Here is a 12,445-nt window from a genome sequence, read left to right as displayed (position 1 = left end):
ACTGATGGCCTCAAGCCAGTTTCTTCAAACTCATTTGAAAACACGAATGTGTTTTAGTTTTAGGCACCTGTTGGGGAACTTGTGTTATGAGGTGGAAAAAATATACACATTGTTAGGCCTTCAGGGCTCCAACAAAGGAAGTTAGCAGAAAAGTGCTGGTGAAAAAGTACAAATATAGGTTTGTAGATAACTCAGAAGCTTTTTAAAACTATAAAAATAACAAACATTCTATGACTTTTTTAAAGAAAAAAATCAGCTGTATCCACATAGAAGGCTTGTTGTGTTTTTTTAAAAAAATTTTTATTGAATCATAATTGATTATACATATTTTTGGGGTTCAACGTTGACATATGTTGATCAAATCAATATTACTAGCATATATATTGTTACAAATCATACTTATTTTTTATGCCCCTTGTTCAGTCTCTCCCTATCCCCCTCTCCCCCCCCCCGATAACCCTAGATTTCTTCTCTCCTTCTGAAAGAATAATGGTTACTCTGTTGATTTGTTGCCTAAATGATCTGTCCAATGCTGAGAGGTGTATTCAGGTCCCCCAATATTATCATAGAGCAGATAGATGCTTCTTCTGTCACTCTGAAATGGGCTTTATGGAGAAAGACATCCTCTTCTTTTCTTTGGTCTCTGCTGGTGACTCTCCTTGTGTCAATGCATTCCAGTGGCTGGACTGAATTTGAACTTCAGATCTAACACACATGCCCTTGAGAATATGAAGACTCCTAACATCAGAAACTAGAAGTCATCGTTAAAGAGTTTATATATCCTGAAGAACTCATGCAAAGATAAAAAAATATATACACGACTCCTTCAACTAAGCAAGAGGACTATAAAAATTTTAACTGTGGGATGAGCTATAGGGTAACTTTCATGGTTTAAGGGAGATCTGTAAGGTAAGAAAAAGGAGGAGAAAATAATGAAGTTCTAGTCATCTTACATTAGTGCCTAAAGACACTATTAATTTAGTCCTTTATCTCCAGGAATACATTTCTCAATATTGAGCCAGTCTCAGACTGTGAATTGGGGAAGAAAATCTGGGATCAGTTTGAGTCGGGCTTGGGCACAGTCAGGCACCTCTGTGGATCAGTTTCCTCATCTGTAAAGTGCACAGAATAACACTTTTCTTAGAGCTATAAAATGATCAAATGACAGTCTATTTATGAGTAGTTCTCAACTCTGACTGCATCTTAAAATAACTTCAGGAATGAAAAAAGAAATGTTGAGGACTGGCCAGGTAGCTCAGTTGGTTAGAGCATGGTGTTGTAACACCAAGGTCAAATGTTCAGATCCCAGTACTGGCCAGCTGCCAAGAAAAGAAAGAAAGAAAAAAAGAAATGTTGAGGCCTAGCAGGTTCAGACTGAATTGTTCTAGGGTGGGCCCTCAGCACCAGTAGAGTTTCAAAGCTCCCCAGTGACTCTAATATGCAGCTACTGCTGAGAACCACAGGCCTATTGCTGAAGCAGCGCTTCTCAAATTATCCTGGAGCATCACCTGGGGATCCTAACAAAATGCAGATTCAGAAGCATGGGGACCGAGTCTGCTTTTCTAACAGGCTCCCAGGTTAGGCTGAGCTGCTGTCAACCACATTCTGCACATAGCAAGGTGCTAAACAGCCACAAAGCACAATGCAAATAGTCATCCACTCTCTCCCCAAACTATAACTTTTAGTGATGGTGGCATGAGCTTCAGCAAATGACTTTCTTTCCTTCTTCTTAGGACTGTTTTAAGAATAGTGTGTCTAAGGTTTTAAAAACAAACACAAAAGAGATGTAGAAACAAAAGGTATCACTTGGGTTATCTGTTAAGAGAACACTTACAATTACAAGCACACCCATTTGTTATGGTACCACTGCTCCCCACACTCATTACAAATCACATAGGTCATCATTTGTTCATCTGGGTTTGAATTCCGCACCCAGCTTGGAAGGAAAAGTGTTCCTCTGGCAATTACAGTGACCTTGCAATTGTATTTGTCACAGCGTCTGCATTTTATTTTATTTGTCTGTGTGCCATCAATCTCTTGGGGAAGGTAATGTTCCTGGATACAAGATTCTGTGTAGGAAGCTCTCAACTGCTTCAGATCCTTGTTTGCCATCTCCATGACAGTCATTTGGGCAAATTCTCTTGGAGACATAGTTCCAGAAAGCAAGTTTTGTCGTAAGTGAGAATTTCTGGGGTTCTTCAAATTGGCAACTTTGCTTCTGATACATGTTTTATATTTTTTGATGTTCTTTGAATAAAGGGTAAAAACGTGCTCTTCTATTTCTCTTGCAAAGTTTTGCCATGAATCGGCTTTTGGCTGATCTGTGGAAGAACTAGTTAAAGCTGTGTAAAGAAGCTCTGTGCATTTGGTTCTCACAGGCATTGTGGGATCCAGCAACTCACTTGATCTCTTGCCAGTGGATTTAGGGTCATCACCCTTGAAATGCTCTTCCTTAGGATCCACTTGAATAGTGCTATTTTCGGGCACAGTCAGTTTGGTGGGTTTGGCAACATCTTGGGGTGATAGCAGAGAATTAGAACTGCAGACGCCCACTATCTCTTCCTGACTTGGATCATGAGAAAGTCCTGAATTTTCTTCTTTATTATCACCCATAGGCAATAATTTAGAGCTGTCCCTTGCTTTGAAGTGAGTATCCTTATAAAGAGCTTTCCACTTTGAGAGCAAACACTTGGCTTTCTTTTTCAAAGCCACTGAGGGGCAGTTTTTGAGGACACTGTACACGGCTCTGACCACATCTGTCTCCTGGAGATGCTCCTTAGTCACATAAATCATTTCTAGTTCAGTAAGGTGGTTGCCAAGATCCTCAAAATTCCTTTGAGACATTAGTTGCTTAATAAGGGAAGTTCTGGCAGCTATCTGGTTCTTGTCAGACATCCTTACAGCTGCAAAGATAAAGAGGTTTCAGTTTCTCGAGCTTGCCTTTGTTAGCTACAGTTTCCAGATAGTAAAACAGCACTTCCTGCCAATGTCTTCTCAAGGAGTTATGTAATATAAATGGGTTGGACACGTTAGAAAATGGAATCTGCAACGTGGCATGGTTTAGTTTCAAGAGTTTTATTTTCAGCAGTTTTAAAAAAGTGGCATTGCAAAGAGTTTCTGCATAACATCTGCTTAAAAGAGGCTTGCTGGAGAATCTGCTCTAACTTTCTCTACCCCCTATTTTACAAATCAATGATCTTTCTAGATCCAGATGACTCAATTCATTTGGGTGGAATTTGGTGATGATGTCAGCATTAACATGGTAATGTTGAGCAATGCTGAACTAATTTTTCCCCACACTCAGCTACACAACTTGCTGATTTTATAATCTGTAAAGTGGTACTTTTCTGAAAAATAAAAAAACAAGAAACAGGACAAAAAGGGAATGCTAATGTCTCAAGCAATCTACAGAAACTGAGACAGCACAGGTTGGAAAGTAGTCGGATCTAGGCCTGGAGGGCCCCAAAAGTCAACAGGTCACACTGTGCTGACATCTGAGTCTTCTGAACAACAGGGTGAAGGTGCAGACTCAACGATGAAGACGATTTACGATTCTGAACTAACTGGTCCCTACAGAGTTTGGTTTCATTAACTTTTTTTTTTAAGTGTAAAAAATTGCTTGATGATTTTGTCTGTGTGGATCTCATTCCGGGAAGACAAATGTTTACTTTATCTAACCAGTCTATTTTTCTCTCCACATAATGTACACAACCTTGCCTACATAATACCCTTGGATCTATATTTGTCTGTCTGGTCTAACTGTGAATATAGGTGTCTTGACGGCAGGGATCCTGTCTTTTCAAAAATCCATGGACTCCATTTTATAGCACTTGATATTAAATAATCATCACTGAACATACACATGCTAACAAAACTGAAGCAATTACAGACAGAATACAATCTTCCTAGAAACCATCTGACAAGTGCCATAAAATGTAATGTCCTTTTTGTCAGTAATTCTACTTCTATAAATTTACTTTAAGGAAATAAGAGATGTGGAAGCTGTATCTTTAAGAATTTTCTTCAAAGTTAGAAGAAACCAGAAGGCCTCCAAACAGGAGAATGGCTAAAACAAAACAAAACAAAACATGGCACACTCCTAGGATGATACAATAATATAACCATTTAAAATCATGTTTTTAGAAAATATTTAATGACATGGGAAAATAGTCAAAAAATGGTAGGTGAAAAAAATCAGGATGTAAAACTATACTATTCATAATAGCCAAAGGAAGAAATAGCCCAAATGTCCATCAACTCATGAATGGAAAAATAAAATGCTGTAGTATATCCATACAATACAATATTATTCAGCCATAAAAAGGAATGAAGTACTGACACCTGCTGCAATGTGGCTAAACCTTGAGGACATTATGCTAAGTAAAGAAGCCAGAAACAAAAAACCACATATTGTAAGATTTCATTTCTATGAAATGTCTGGAATAGGACAAACTATAGAGACAGCAAATAGATTAGTGGTTGGCTAGGCAGGGCTGGGGGAGAAGGGCAATGGGGGTGAAGAGAAAGGGGGAGTGGCTGATAATGGGTGCAGGGTTTTTCTTGGGGGGTGGTGGCAAAAACCTACAGTTGATTGTGGAGAGAGGTCGCACAACTGTGAATATACTAAAAGTCACTGAATTGTGTATTTTAAATAGGTAAATTGTACGGTATGTGAATTACATTTGAATAAAGCTATTATTTAAAATGTAGAGTCTGATCCAAATTTTATTTAGAGATTACATGTGAAAAGGCTGAAGAGAGATACACAAAATTGTAAAGAGTAGTATTTCCGAGTGGCAAGATTTTAGGTGATTTTTACTTGTTCTTTCACTTTTTTCTGTATTTTCTGTGATGAGCATGTATTGTTTTCATAATCAGAAAAGTTATTAGTCTAATATAATTTCATGATAAACTATATACATTTAAGATATAAACCTACTGAAAAATGGTAGGGGAAATGGATCAATCAACTTCTCCCTACCCTCTGGAATGAGAATATTGTCACTTAAAGGTGGCTACATCAACCTGTCACAGTTTCCTCAGAAGTCGATCGCTGACTCTCACACAGTTGCATTTCCCCTCGAACTCTATCCCGAAATACAAACAGTTAAGTGCCCTTGGCCACTGGTGTTTTCCTGCTGGGACAGCTCAAAGACAAAGATTCCGAGTCTTGCATTTTTACCACCAGAGGGAGTTAGAACACAGAAAACCTGGGCAGTCATTTTCAGTTTTGTTTTTAGTCCGTCTAACAGTCACTCAGTGGGCCATCAATTCAGGATCTTAATTCAGGATCTTACGGTAATTTTCCTAATTATTGAGAGCCAGTATTTAAAGATAATTCTTTGTCCTTTTAAAATCCACTTTTAAAGACTGAAAACAGTAAAAGAGGTCTTCCTAAGAATCAAAGCCTCAATAAACAAAGAACAGGCAAGATAGCACAGAAGAATAAAAAATATACACCCTTGATTGCTGAACATTTCTCTCAGAATTGTCTGTTTCAGATCTTGTGGAAGTGAAGTGGTCATGTCACAATGTTAAGTTATCAAGTAGCTCAACACCCCTGAGCCCTCCCCAAGAGCTGGAAAGTTTCCTAACAAAGAAACACTCATTCTGCTTGCATTCCACTTGTGTATGCATTCCTAACTGAAAAAAATCAGGACTGAGGTTTGCCAGATGTTCAGAAAGGTGGTTAATAAGAGATAGGCCTAGCGTGCCCATGAGGAGGTAAAGCAATGTTTGACTCAGGTCAGAATTTCTCAACTGCGGCCCAGAGTTTCAAGGCGATTCTGAAGGAGAATTCTATAGCTGCAGGGTGAAAGCAGCAGCTTGTCTTAGCAGCAAATCTTTTTCTTCACTCCTGTAAATCTATAGAAGTGAATGCGTTCATGTGTAAAAAACCAAAAAGTACTTGCTCTTCATTTCATATGTTCTTTTATGTACCTCGCCTTCATATTGATTTTTAAATTCTTAATCATGGGAAAATATACAAAACATAAAATGTACCATTTTAACCATTTTTAAGTGTAGAGTTCTGTAGTGTTAAGTATATTCACATTGTCACGCATCCATCTCCAGAACTCTTTTCGTCTTACAAAACTGAAACCTTGTACCCACTAAACAATAACTCCCCATTCCCCGCCCTGGCACCCACCATTCTTCTTTCCACCTTTATGGATAGGACTATTCTAGGGACCGCATATAAGTGGAATCATACAGTATCTGTCCTTTTGTGACTGGCTTATTTCACTTAGCTTAATGTCCTCAAGATTCATTCATGTTGCAGCATGTGACAGAATTTCCTTCCTTCTTAAGGCTGAATAATATTCCATTGTATGGACATAGCACATTTTGTTTATCCATTCACCTCTTGATGGATACTTGGGTCGCTTCTACCTTTCGGCTACTGTGAATAATGCTGCTATGAATATGGGTGTACATATATCTCTTTGAGACCCTGCTTTCAATTCTTTTGAGTATACACCCAGAAGTGGAATTGCTGGATCATATGGTAATTTTAATTTTTTGAAGAATCACCACACTGTTTTCCTCTCTCCTCCATATTTTTAACAGCATTGAAATCCTGCCGAACTTTCTATTACTGCTGTGGGACAATCGAGTGGCTATGAAGCATTTATTGCCCTAGGAGGGTACAATGTGGAAGCCACTAGGATACAAAATTTTGAGAATTGCAATAAAAAGACAAAGCAAGTTGTGAGCTCAGTTTAGAGTCTACACGGTTCATTCAACAAACATTTATTATGTATCTAGCTCATCCTAGATGCTGAGTCTAAAGAGAGAGTCTCTGCCTTGAAGGAGCTGGTGGCCTAGTGGAAGGAATACTGACAAAACTGGACAACTATAACACACTTGGTGTCTCCACAAGGCTAGACAGTGGCTGCTAGGGGAAACACACAGGACGGTACCAAACTCTATCTGGGCTCTCCATCATCTGGCCAGCTGCGACTGCTTCTCCACTGCCTTCATTGGATTCACAGCACTTCGTTAGAGATCATCCTCTAGTACAGATCTCAGTAAGATATTCCCTCCTTTTCCTGTTTAAAGACCTTCAGAAGTTTCCCTCTGCTCTCAGGATGGAGCCCAAGCTCCTTGGCCTGGTGATGAAAAGTGTCCCCTCCATGCCTCCACTTAGACTACTCTCAACCACAGATGGGCACTGCCCATTTCACAGCTCTGTGACTTTGCTCCAGCAGCTCTGGGGGCCTGGCCTATCTTTCACCACTGGGGGTTTTCAACCCTCTCTGCATATTAGAATCATCTGGGAGAAATTTAATAAAAACCAAAAATAAACAATGCCAAGACCTCACCCCAGATAAAATGAATTAGAATCTCTGAAGGTAGAGCCTGGGTATTTGTTCAGCTCTCCAGACGATTCTGAGTGTACCACACACAGGCACAACCCTCACCCCCCGCAGAAGGACCTCCCAGTTAGGCTGCCATCATCCCCAAAGACAGCTCTGTCCTGCTCCTGGACTTAATGCACAGAACCTCTCTGGCTTTGGATTTTGCTAGAGAGTCCCATTACATCAGAAAATATTAAAAACATCTGCTGTGTACAACTCACTCAATACCCTGCTCTACAAATTACAACTGGTGACTGTAATGTTTTAAGTGTCATGACGCACACAATTTCCGATACTCAGCTCCTCACTTACCTCTCAAAAGTGGAGGGCAAGGTACATTGAGCAACTCTACGTGCCCTGCACACTCATGTCATTTCAGTCCTCACAAGATCCCCGGGATGCCGGTAAGGCTTATCTCCCTCCTACAGGTGAGGAAACCTGTTAAAAACATCAAATAATTTGCACATTGTGTTTTTTCATGGTGTTCATCACATTTTAAAACACTTTTTATTGTCTGCCTTTCCCACAAGACCATAAGAACAATGTCTATTTTATTCACTTATACTCACCTGGCCAACACCTGGCCAGTGCTTACTATTGCTCAACAAGTTTTGTTGTTGTTGTTGTTAAATGAGTGAAAAGCATCCACAATGCTCTCTCTCCTCTCTGCTTGTGAGCTTCATTTCTTTTCACTGCTGCAGACCAGCTTGCTTGATTCATCCCACCTAAGCCCAGTGCCCCTTGGCTTCTTCTCTGGGAAACCGAGCCCATCTCAATTTTAGTTCAAAAAAACATTTGGAACATTCTACTTCCAAAAAACAAAACAAAACAAAAACACATGGTGCCCACTGTGGGTCTGAGGAGTCAATCCATTTAAATAAGGAGGTCAAGAATTTACAGTTCCCAGAAATGAGGGGTGTTGAGCAAGCTGCGTAAGTTTCTTGACCATTTTGTGCCTCAATTTCCTCATCTACAAAATGGGAGAAATTCAACCTCCTAGGATTAATATGAGAATCAGATGAGATAGTCTTTACAAAAGTGCCTAACTATGCCTGTGACACAGTAAGCCTGACTGACCATTATGTGTGTCTACAATAAAAAGGTCTAAAACTATCTACCATCTAGGCATTGTTGTAGAGCAGGGGGTCTGCAAACCTTTTCTGTAAAAGATCAGACAGTAAATATTTGAGGCTTTGCAACCATACAATTTCTGTATGGACTTCTCAACTCTGCTGCTCTTATAGCAGGAACAGCAGCAGACATAGAAAATACAGAAATGAATGGGTGTGACTTTGTTCCAATACAGCTTGTTTACAAAAACAGGCAGGCTGGATTTGGTTGCAGGCCATAGCTTGTTGACCTCTTTCTAGAGCATTGCTGTCCAATGGAAATATAATGTAACCCATAAATACAACTTAAAATTTTCTAGTAGCCACGCTAAAAAATGAAAATAGGTGAAATTAATTACAATACATTTTATTTTACCCATTGTATCCAAAATACTGTCATTTCAACATGCAATTGATACAAACAGATTGAGATATTTTACACTCTCTTTTTTTGTGAAAATTCTCCAAAATTCAGTTTTACACGTACAGCACATCTCAGTTCGGACTAGCCACATTTTAAGTGCTCAAGCCTTCTGTAACCAGTGGCTGCCATATTGGACAGCACGGAAATAATGCTTAGATACACACACATATATACTCTAGCTTCTGAATACATATAAAAAATAGTTCAGAGAGTGCCAGCAAGAGTAGGCTCTGAACATTTGCTGACCGAATGCACACGAAAGCTTGGAAACAGTAATATTACAGTACGGGCAAGGTGCACCCATCTGCACTAAAATTGCCTAAATCGTGAGAAGCACAAGGAAAGATCACAGTGAAAATTTCCAGAAGCTGGCAACAAGTCAGCAGCAGTAACCTAGATCTGTTTAGATCTTTAGATCTCTTTAAAATCGAAAGTGAAATTTTTACTTTCTAGCGCTAAGCCCCCCACACCCCTCCAGCTTCACAGGGGGTGAAGCGATGGCGAATGAACAGCCACTCAAGACTGCGCTACGGCCCTTTCCCATAACGCTGATCCCTAGTAAAGGTGCAGCGAGGGGAAGGGGCCAGCTCAGCCCAGCCGAGCTCGGGTTCGGGTTCCAAGGGGTGGGGTCGAGCAACGAGCAAAGCACACAAGCAGCAGCAGCCCCGAGGGTTCTGCCCACCCCTGCAACCTCGGCTGGAGGAGAGGAGGGGGCCGGGGCACTTCAGAGGCCTACCCGGCCCCAGGCGCAGCGGACAGCCTCGGCAGGCGGGGCTTGGCTTCCACCGGAAACAGGGGCTCGCCCTTCCGCTGGCCGGAGGCCTGGGAGAATCTTGAACGGCGCAGGCGCAGCCTCGGAACCCCGCGGGGCCTGCGCGTCCGGAGAAAACTTCTGGTCCCCACGCAGGACGACGAAAGTTCAACCAATCCGAGTCCACGGACTAGAGAAGACCGGCCTGGGAACCAGCGCATGCGTGCTAGGGAAATGGCGCCTGCGCAGAGCCATCTGCAGCCGGGGCGGGAGGGGGGGGCCGCCTCTGCGCAGCTCCGTGGAGGAGGCGCTCCGTCCCTGCCTGGGCCTGGATTGAAACGAACGCTACTCATGTTTTTTTCTTTTTTCTTTTTTTTTAAGCGAAGTTAGTTGAACTACTTACTACAACTTACCCTTTCAGCTTACAGTCAAGACAGTGCTCAGCTAGAGGTTGATATAACCGAGGACATAAATGTGAACCATCTGTTTAAGTAATGAGCTCAACAAGCAGTAATTACACCCTAGCATGCATCAGTTGATATGAGAGTAGTAAACATTCATTAAATGAGCAAAGAGTGACTCATGTCAAATCCAGTTTTAGCAAAGAGACCTGCTCAGTGAGTTTAGCAAGAACTCCCCACCCTCAATATCTGATCACTTTCCAAGTCTCACTGGGCTCCTCATCCTCCACCATCCCCCGGGGTGATGTCTAATAGCCCTGGCCTGCTTTCAGCAAGAATCCTGCTAGTTCAGTTTAGCCAGAGTCCCCCTTTCCCCTGATATTTCCTCTTAGTAATTTTCCATCCACTGGCCTCAACTTGCTCCTTGGTTATAAATTCCCACTTATCCATGTGGTATTTGGAGTTGAGCCCAATCCCTCTCCCTCACTGCCAGACCCTGTTGCAGTGGTCTCTATATTTATTGCAGTGATCCTGAATAACAAGTCATCTTTGCTGTGTTTTAATATGTCAGTAAGTAATTTTTTAATAAGATATAATCCTTAAGAAATATCACATTATGGTTTATAAGAACAAACATTTTAGCCCTGTAATAGTTTAAAGGCTAGAGAGAAAGAGAAAAGCAACCCCTGCCAGCTCTGAGCTGGCTGGGCACTCACAACTGGTCCTTGGTGTTCTCCTATGGAACATAAATAATTTCCCAGAACATCAACATCAGGTAAGGCCACTCTGGCTGTGATGGATCAAGATAAAAACAAGACTTTTTTGTAATCATGTTGGAATACTGACAAAAACATAAACATTGTCTAAACCACAAAAGTGACCAAATATCCCCTACCCTGGCCAATATGAGTCACTGGTCTTGTCTTCCCTCCTTCTAGGTAGAATTTATTACATTACTCAATCATAGAACCACTCTGCTTTCTGATATCATCCAATCTGGTGTATTGGATTGGATACTATGCTTCCTTGACCTTTCCCCAAATTACCTTAGAGTAGGGGATCAGCAGAGCTGGCTACATTCTCTAGTTCAACCATCGCTGTGGTTTTATTGGACCCTTGCAAGCAAAGAATGTGCACAAATGAGAAGTCCAGAAATAGGTTAATTGGTTACAGCTCCATCTTTGCCTTATTTAGATATGGTCTGATGAGTTGGCAACCTGTGATTGGCTGAGACTCAGCTGTTTATTATACTCCTAAGTTAAGTTTATAAATTGTTTACATACTAAGTTAGGTTGCAGTTCATTAGGTAGAAACTCAAAAGTACAGAGACAGCCTAAGACTGATGGCCTCCTGCTTATTTAATTTAACATGCGTTAATGATATTTCTCTTCTTTTCCTGTTGTTACTTTTTTTGTTCATTTTCTCCCTTCTAGGTACTAACCAGGCCCAACCCTGCTTAGCTTTCGAGATTAGATGAAATTAGGCGCATTCAGGGTGGTGTGGTCATAGGTTTTTGTTCATTTTGTGAATACTCTTGGCCGCCTTTGGAAACACCTATTTAAAAATATGGAGCACTACAGTCCTCCAGAACAACAATCTCTAGTTTTAAGCAGTTATCTAGGAAGGAATATTTCCTTTGTGATTAGGTTTGTAACATTCAATTCTTAAAATATTTGATATTTGTCAGATATTTTAAGTACAATGTTTAAGTACAATTGTACTTAAACTATGGAAAACTCAACCTGAAGCAGATAGCTTAGAAACTAGAAATTACTTCAAAACTCTGTTAGTATGGCCTTGAGGGATATTATAACCAATTTCTCATAAACTCTGTTCCGAAGAAAAAAATAGAAATTAGTGAAAAGTCTAAAAAGACAAAAACAAAGAACCCCCTAGGCTTTCCTCTGGTGCAAAGGATAAAAAACATTATTTCATCTAAGAGGCAAGCTATAATTACTGTGTTGTCCATCCTTGTTTGCTACAGTAGCCACATACGGCTATTTACATTTAGATAAAAAATTTAAAATTAAGTTCTTCAGTTGCACTAGCCAAATGTCAAGTTCTCAATAGCCAACTGTGGCTAGTGGGTACCATACTGGATAGCACAGATACAGAACCTGTCTATTGCTGCAGAAAGTTCTGTTGAGCAGCACTGGCTGAGTTCATCTGGCATGAATCTACAATAGGGCTGGCAATTTGATACTAAAAAGGCTGCTGAGAAGTCGGGCAATTTTTAACCAGAATATCTATAAAGGTACTCACTTCTATGAGAATGTATCATACATAGTTTTGAGGACTTTGTTCTAAAGTTATCTTTTAGCTGCTTTGATTCTCTGGAATACTCTTTGATAAATTTCCTTTAATGAGCGGAAACCCCTTTTCAATCCTTATTAAGTCTC

At 40.6% G+C, this 12,445-nt stretch overlaps 1 protein-coding gene across 4 annotated transcripts; it reads right to left on the bottom strand.

The window, feature by feature from the left end:
• Nucleotides 1-411: 411 nt before the first annotated feature.
• On the bottom strand, nucleotides 412-9,662 carry TCEANC (transcription elongation factor A N-terminal and central domain containing). 4 transcript variants are annotated; one of them, XM_063083808.1, is made up of 3 exons: nucleotides 9,631-9,662; nucleotides 7,674-7,799; nucleotides 412-2,903 (listed from the first exon to the last, which is right to left on the bottom strand). In XM_063083808.1, exon 3 carries the CDS (start codon nucleotides 2,893-2,895, stop codon nucleotides 1,837-1,839), a length of 1,059 nt encoding a protein of 352 aa, XP_062939878.1. In that variant the 5' UTR covers nucleotides 2,896-2,903; nucleotides 7,674-7,799; nucleotides 9,631-9,662; the 3' UTR covers nucleotides 412-1,836. The 4 variants fall into 4 exon arrangements, with proteins under 4 accessions (XP_062939878.1, XP_062939876.1, XP_062939879.1 ...); XM_063083806.1 differs by having other exon boundaries at nucleotides 9,586-9,658; XM_063083809.1 differs by lacking the exon at nucleotides 9,631-9,662 and adding an exon at nucleotides 9,577-9,617.
• Nucleotides 9,663-12,445: the final 2,783 nt, after the last annotated feature.

The sequence above is a fragment of the Cynocephalus volans genome, chromosome X (assembly GCF_027409185.1).
Source record: "Cynocephalus volans isolate mCynVol1 chromosome X, mCynVol1.pri, whole genome shotgun sequence".
NCBI lineage: Eukaryota > Metazoa > Chordata > Mammalia > Dermoptera > Cynocephalidae > Cynocephalus > Cynocephalus volans.
Note: the sequence above shows the minus strand (reverse complement) of the source record. Positions and strands in the feature narration are given on the sequence as shown.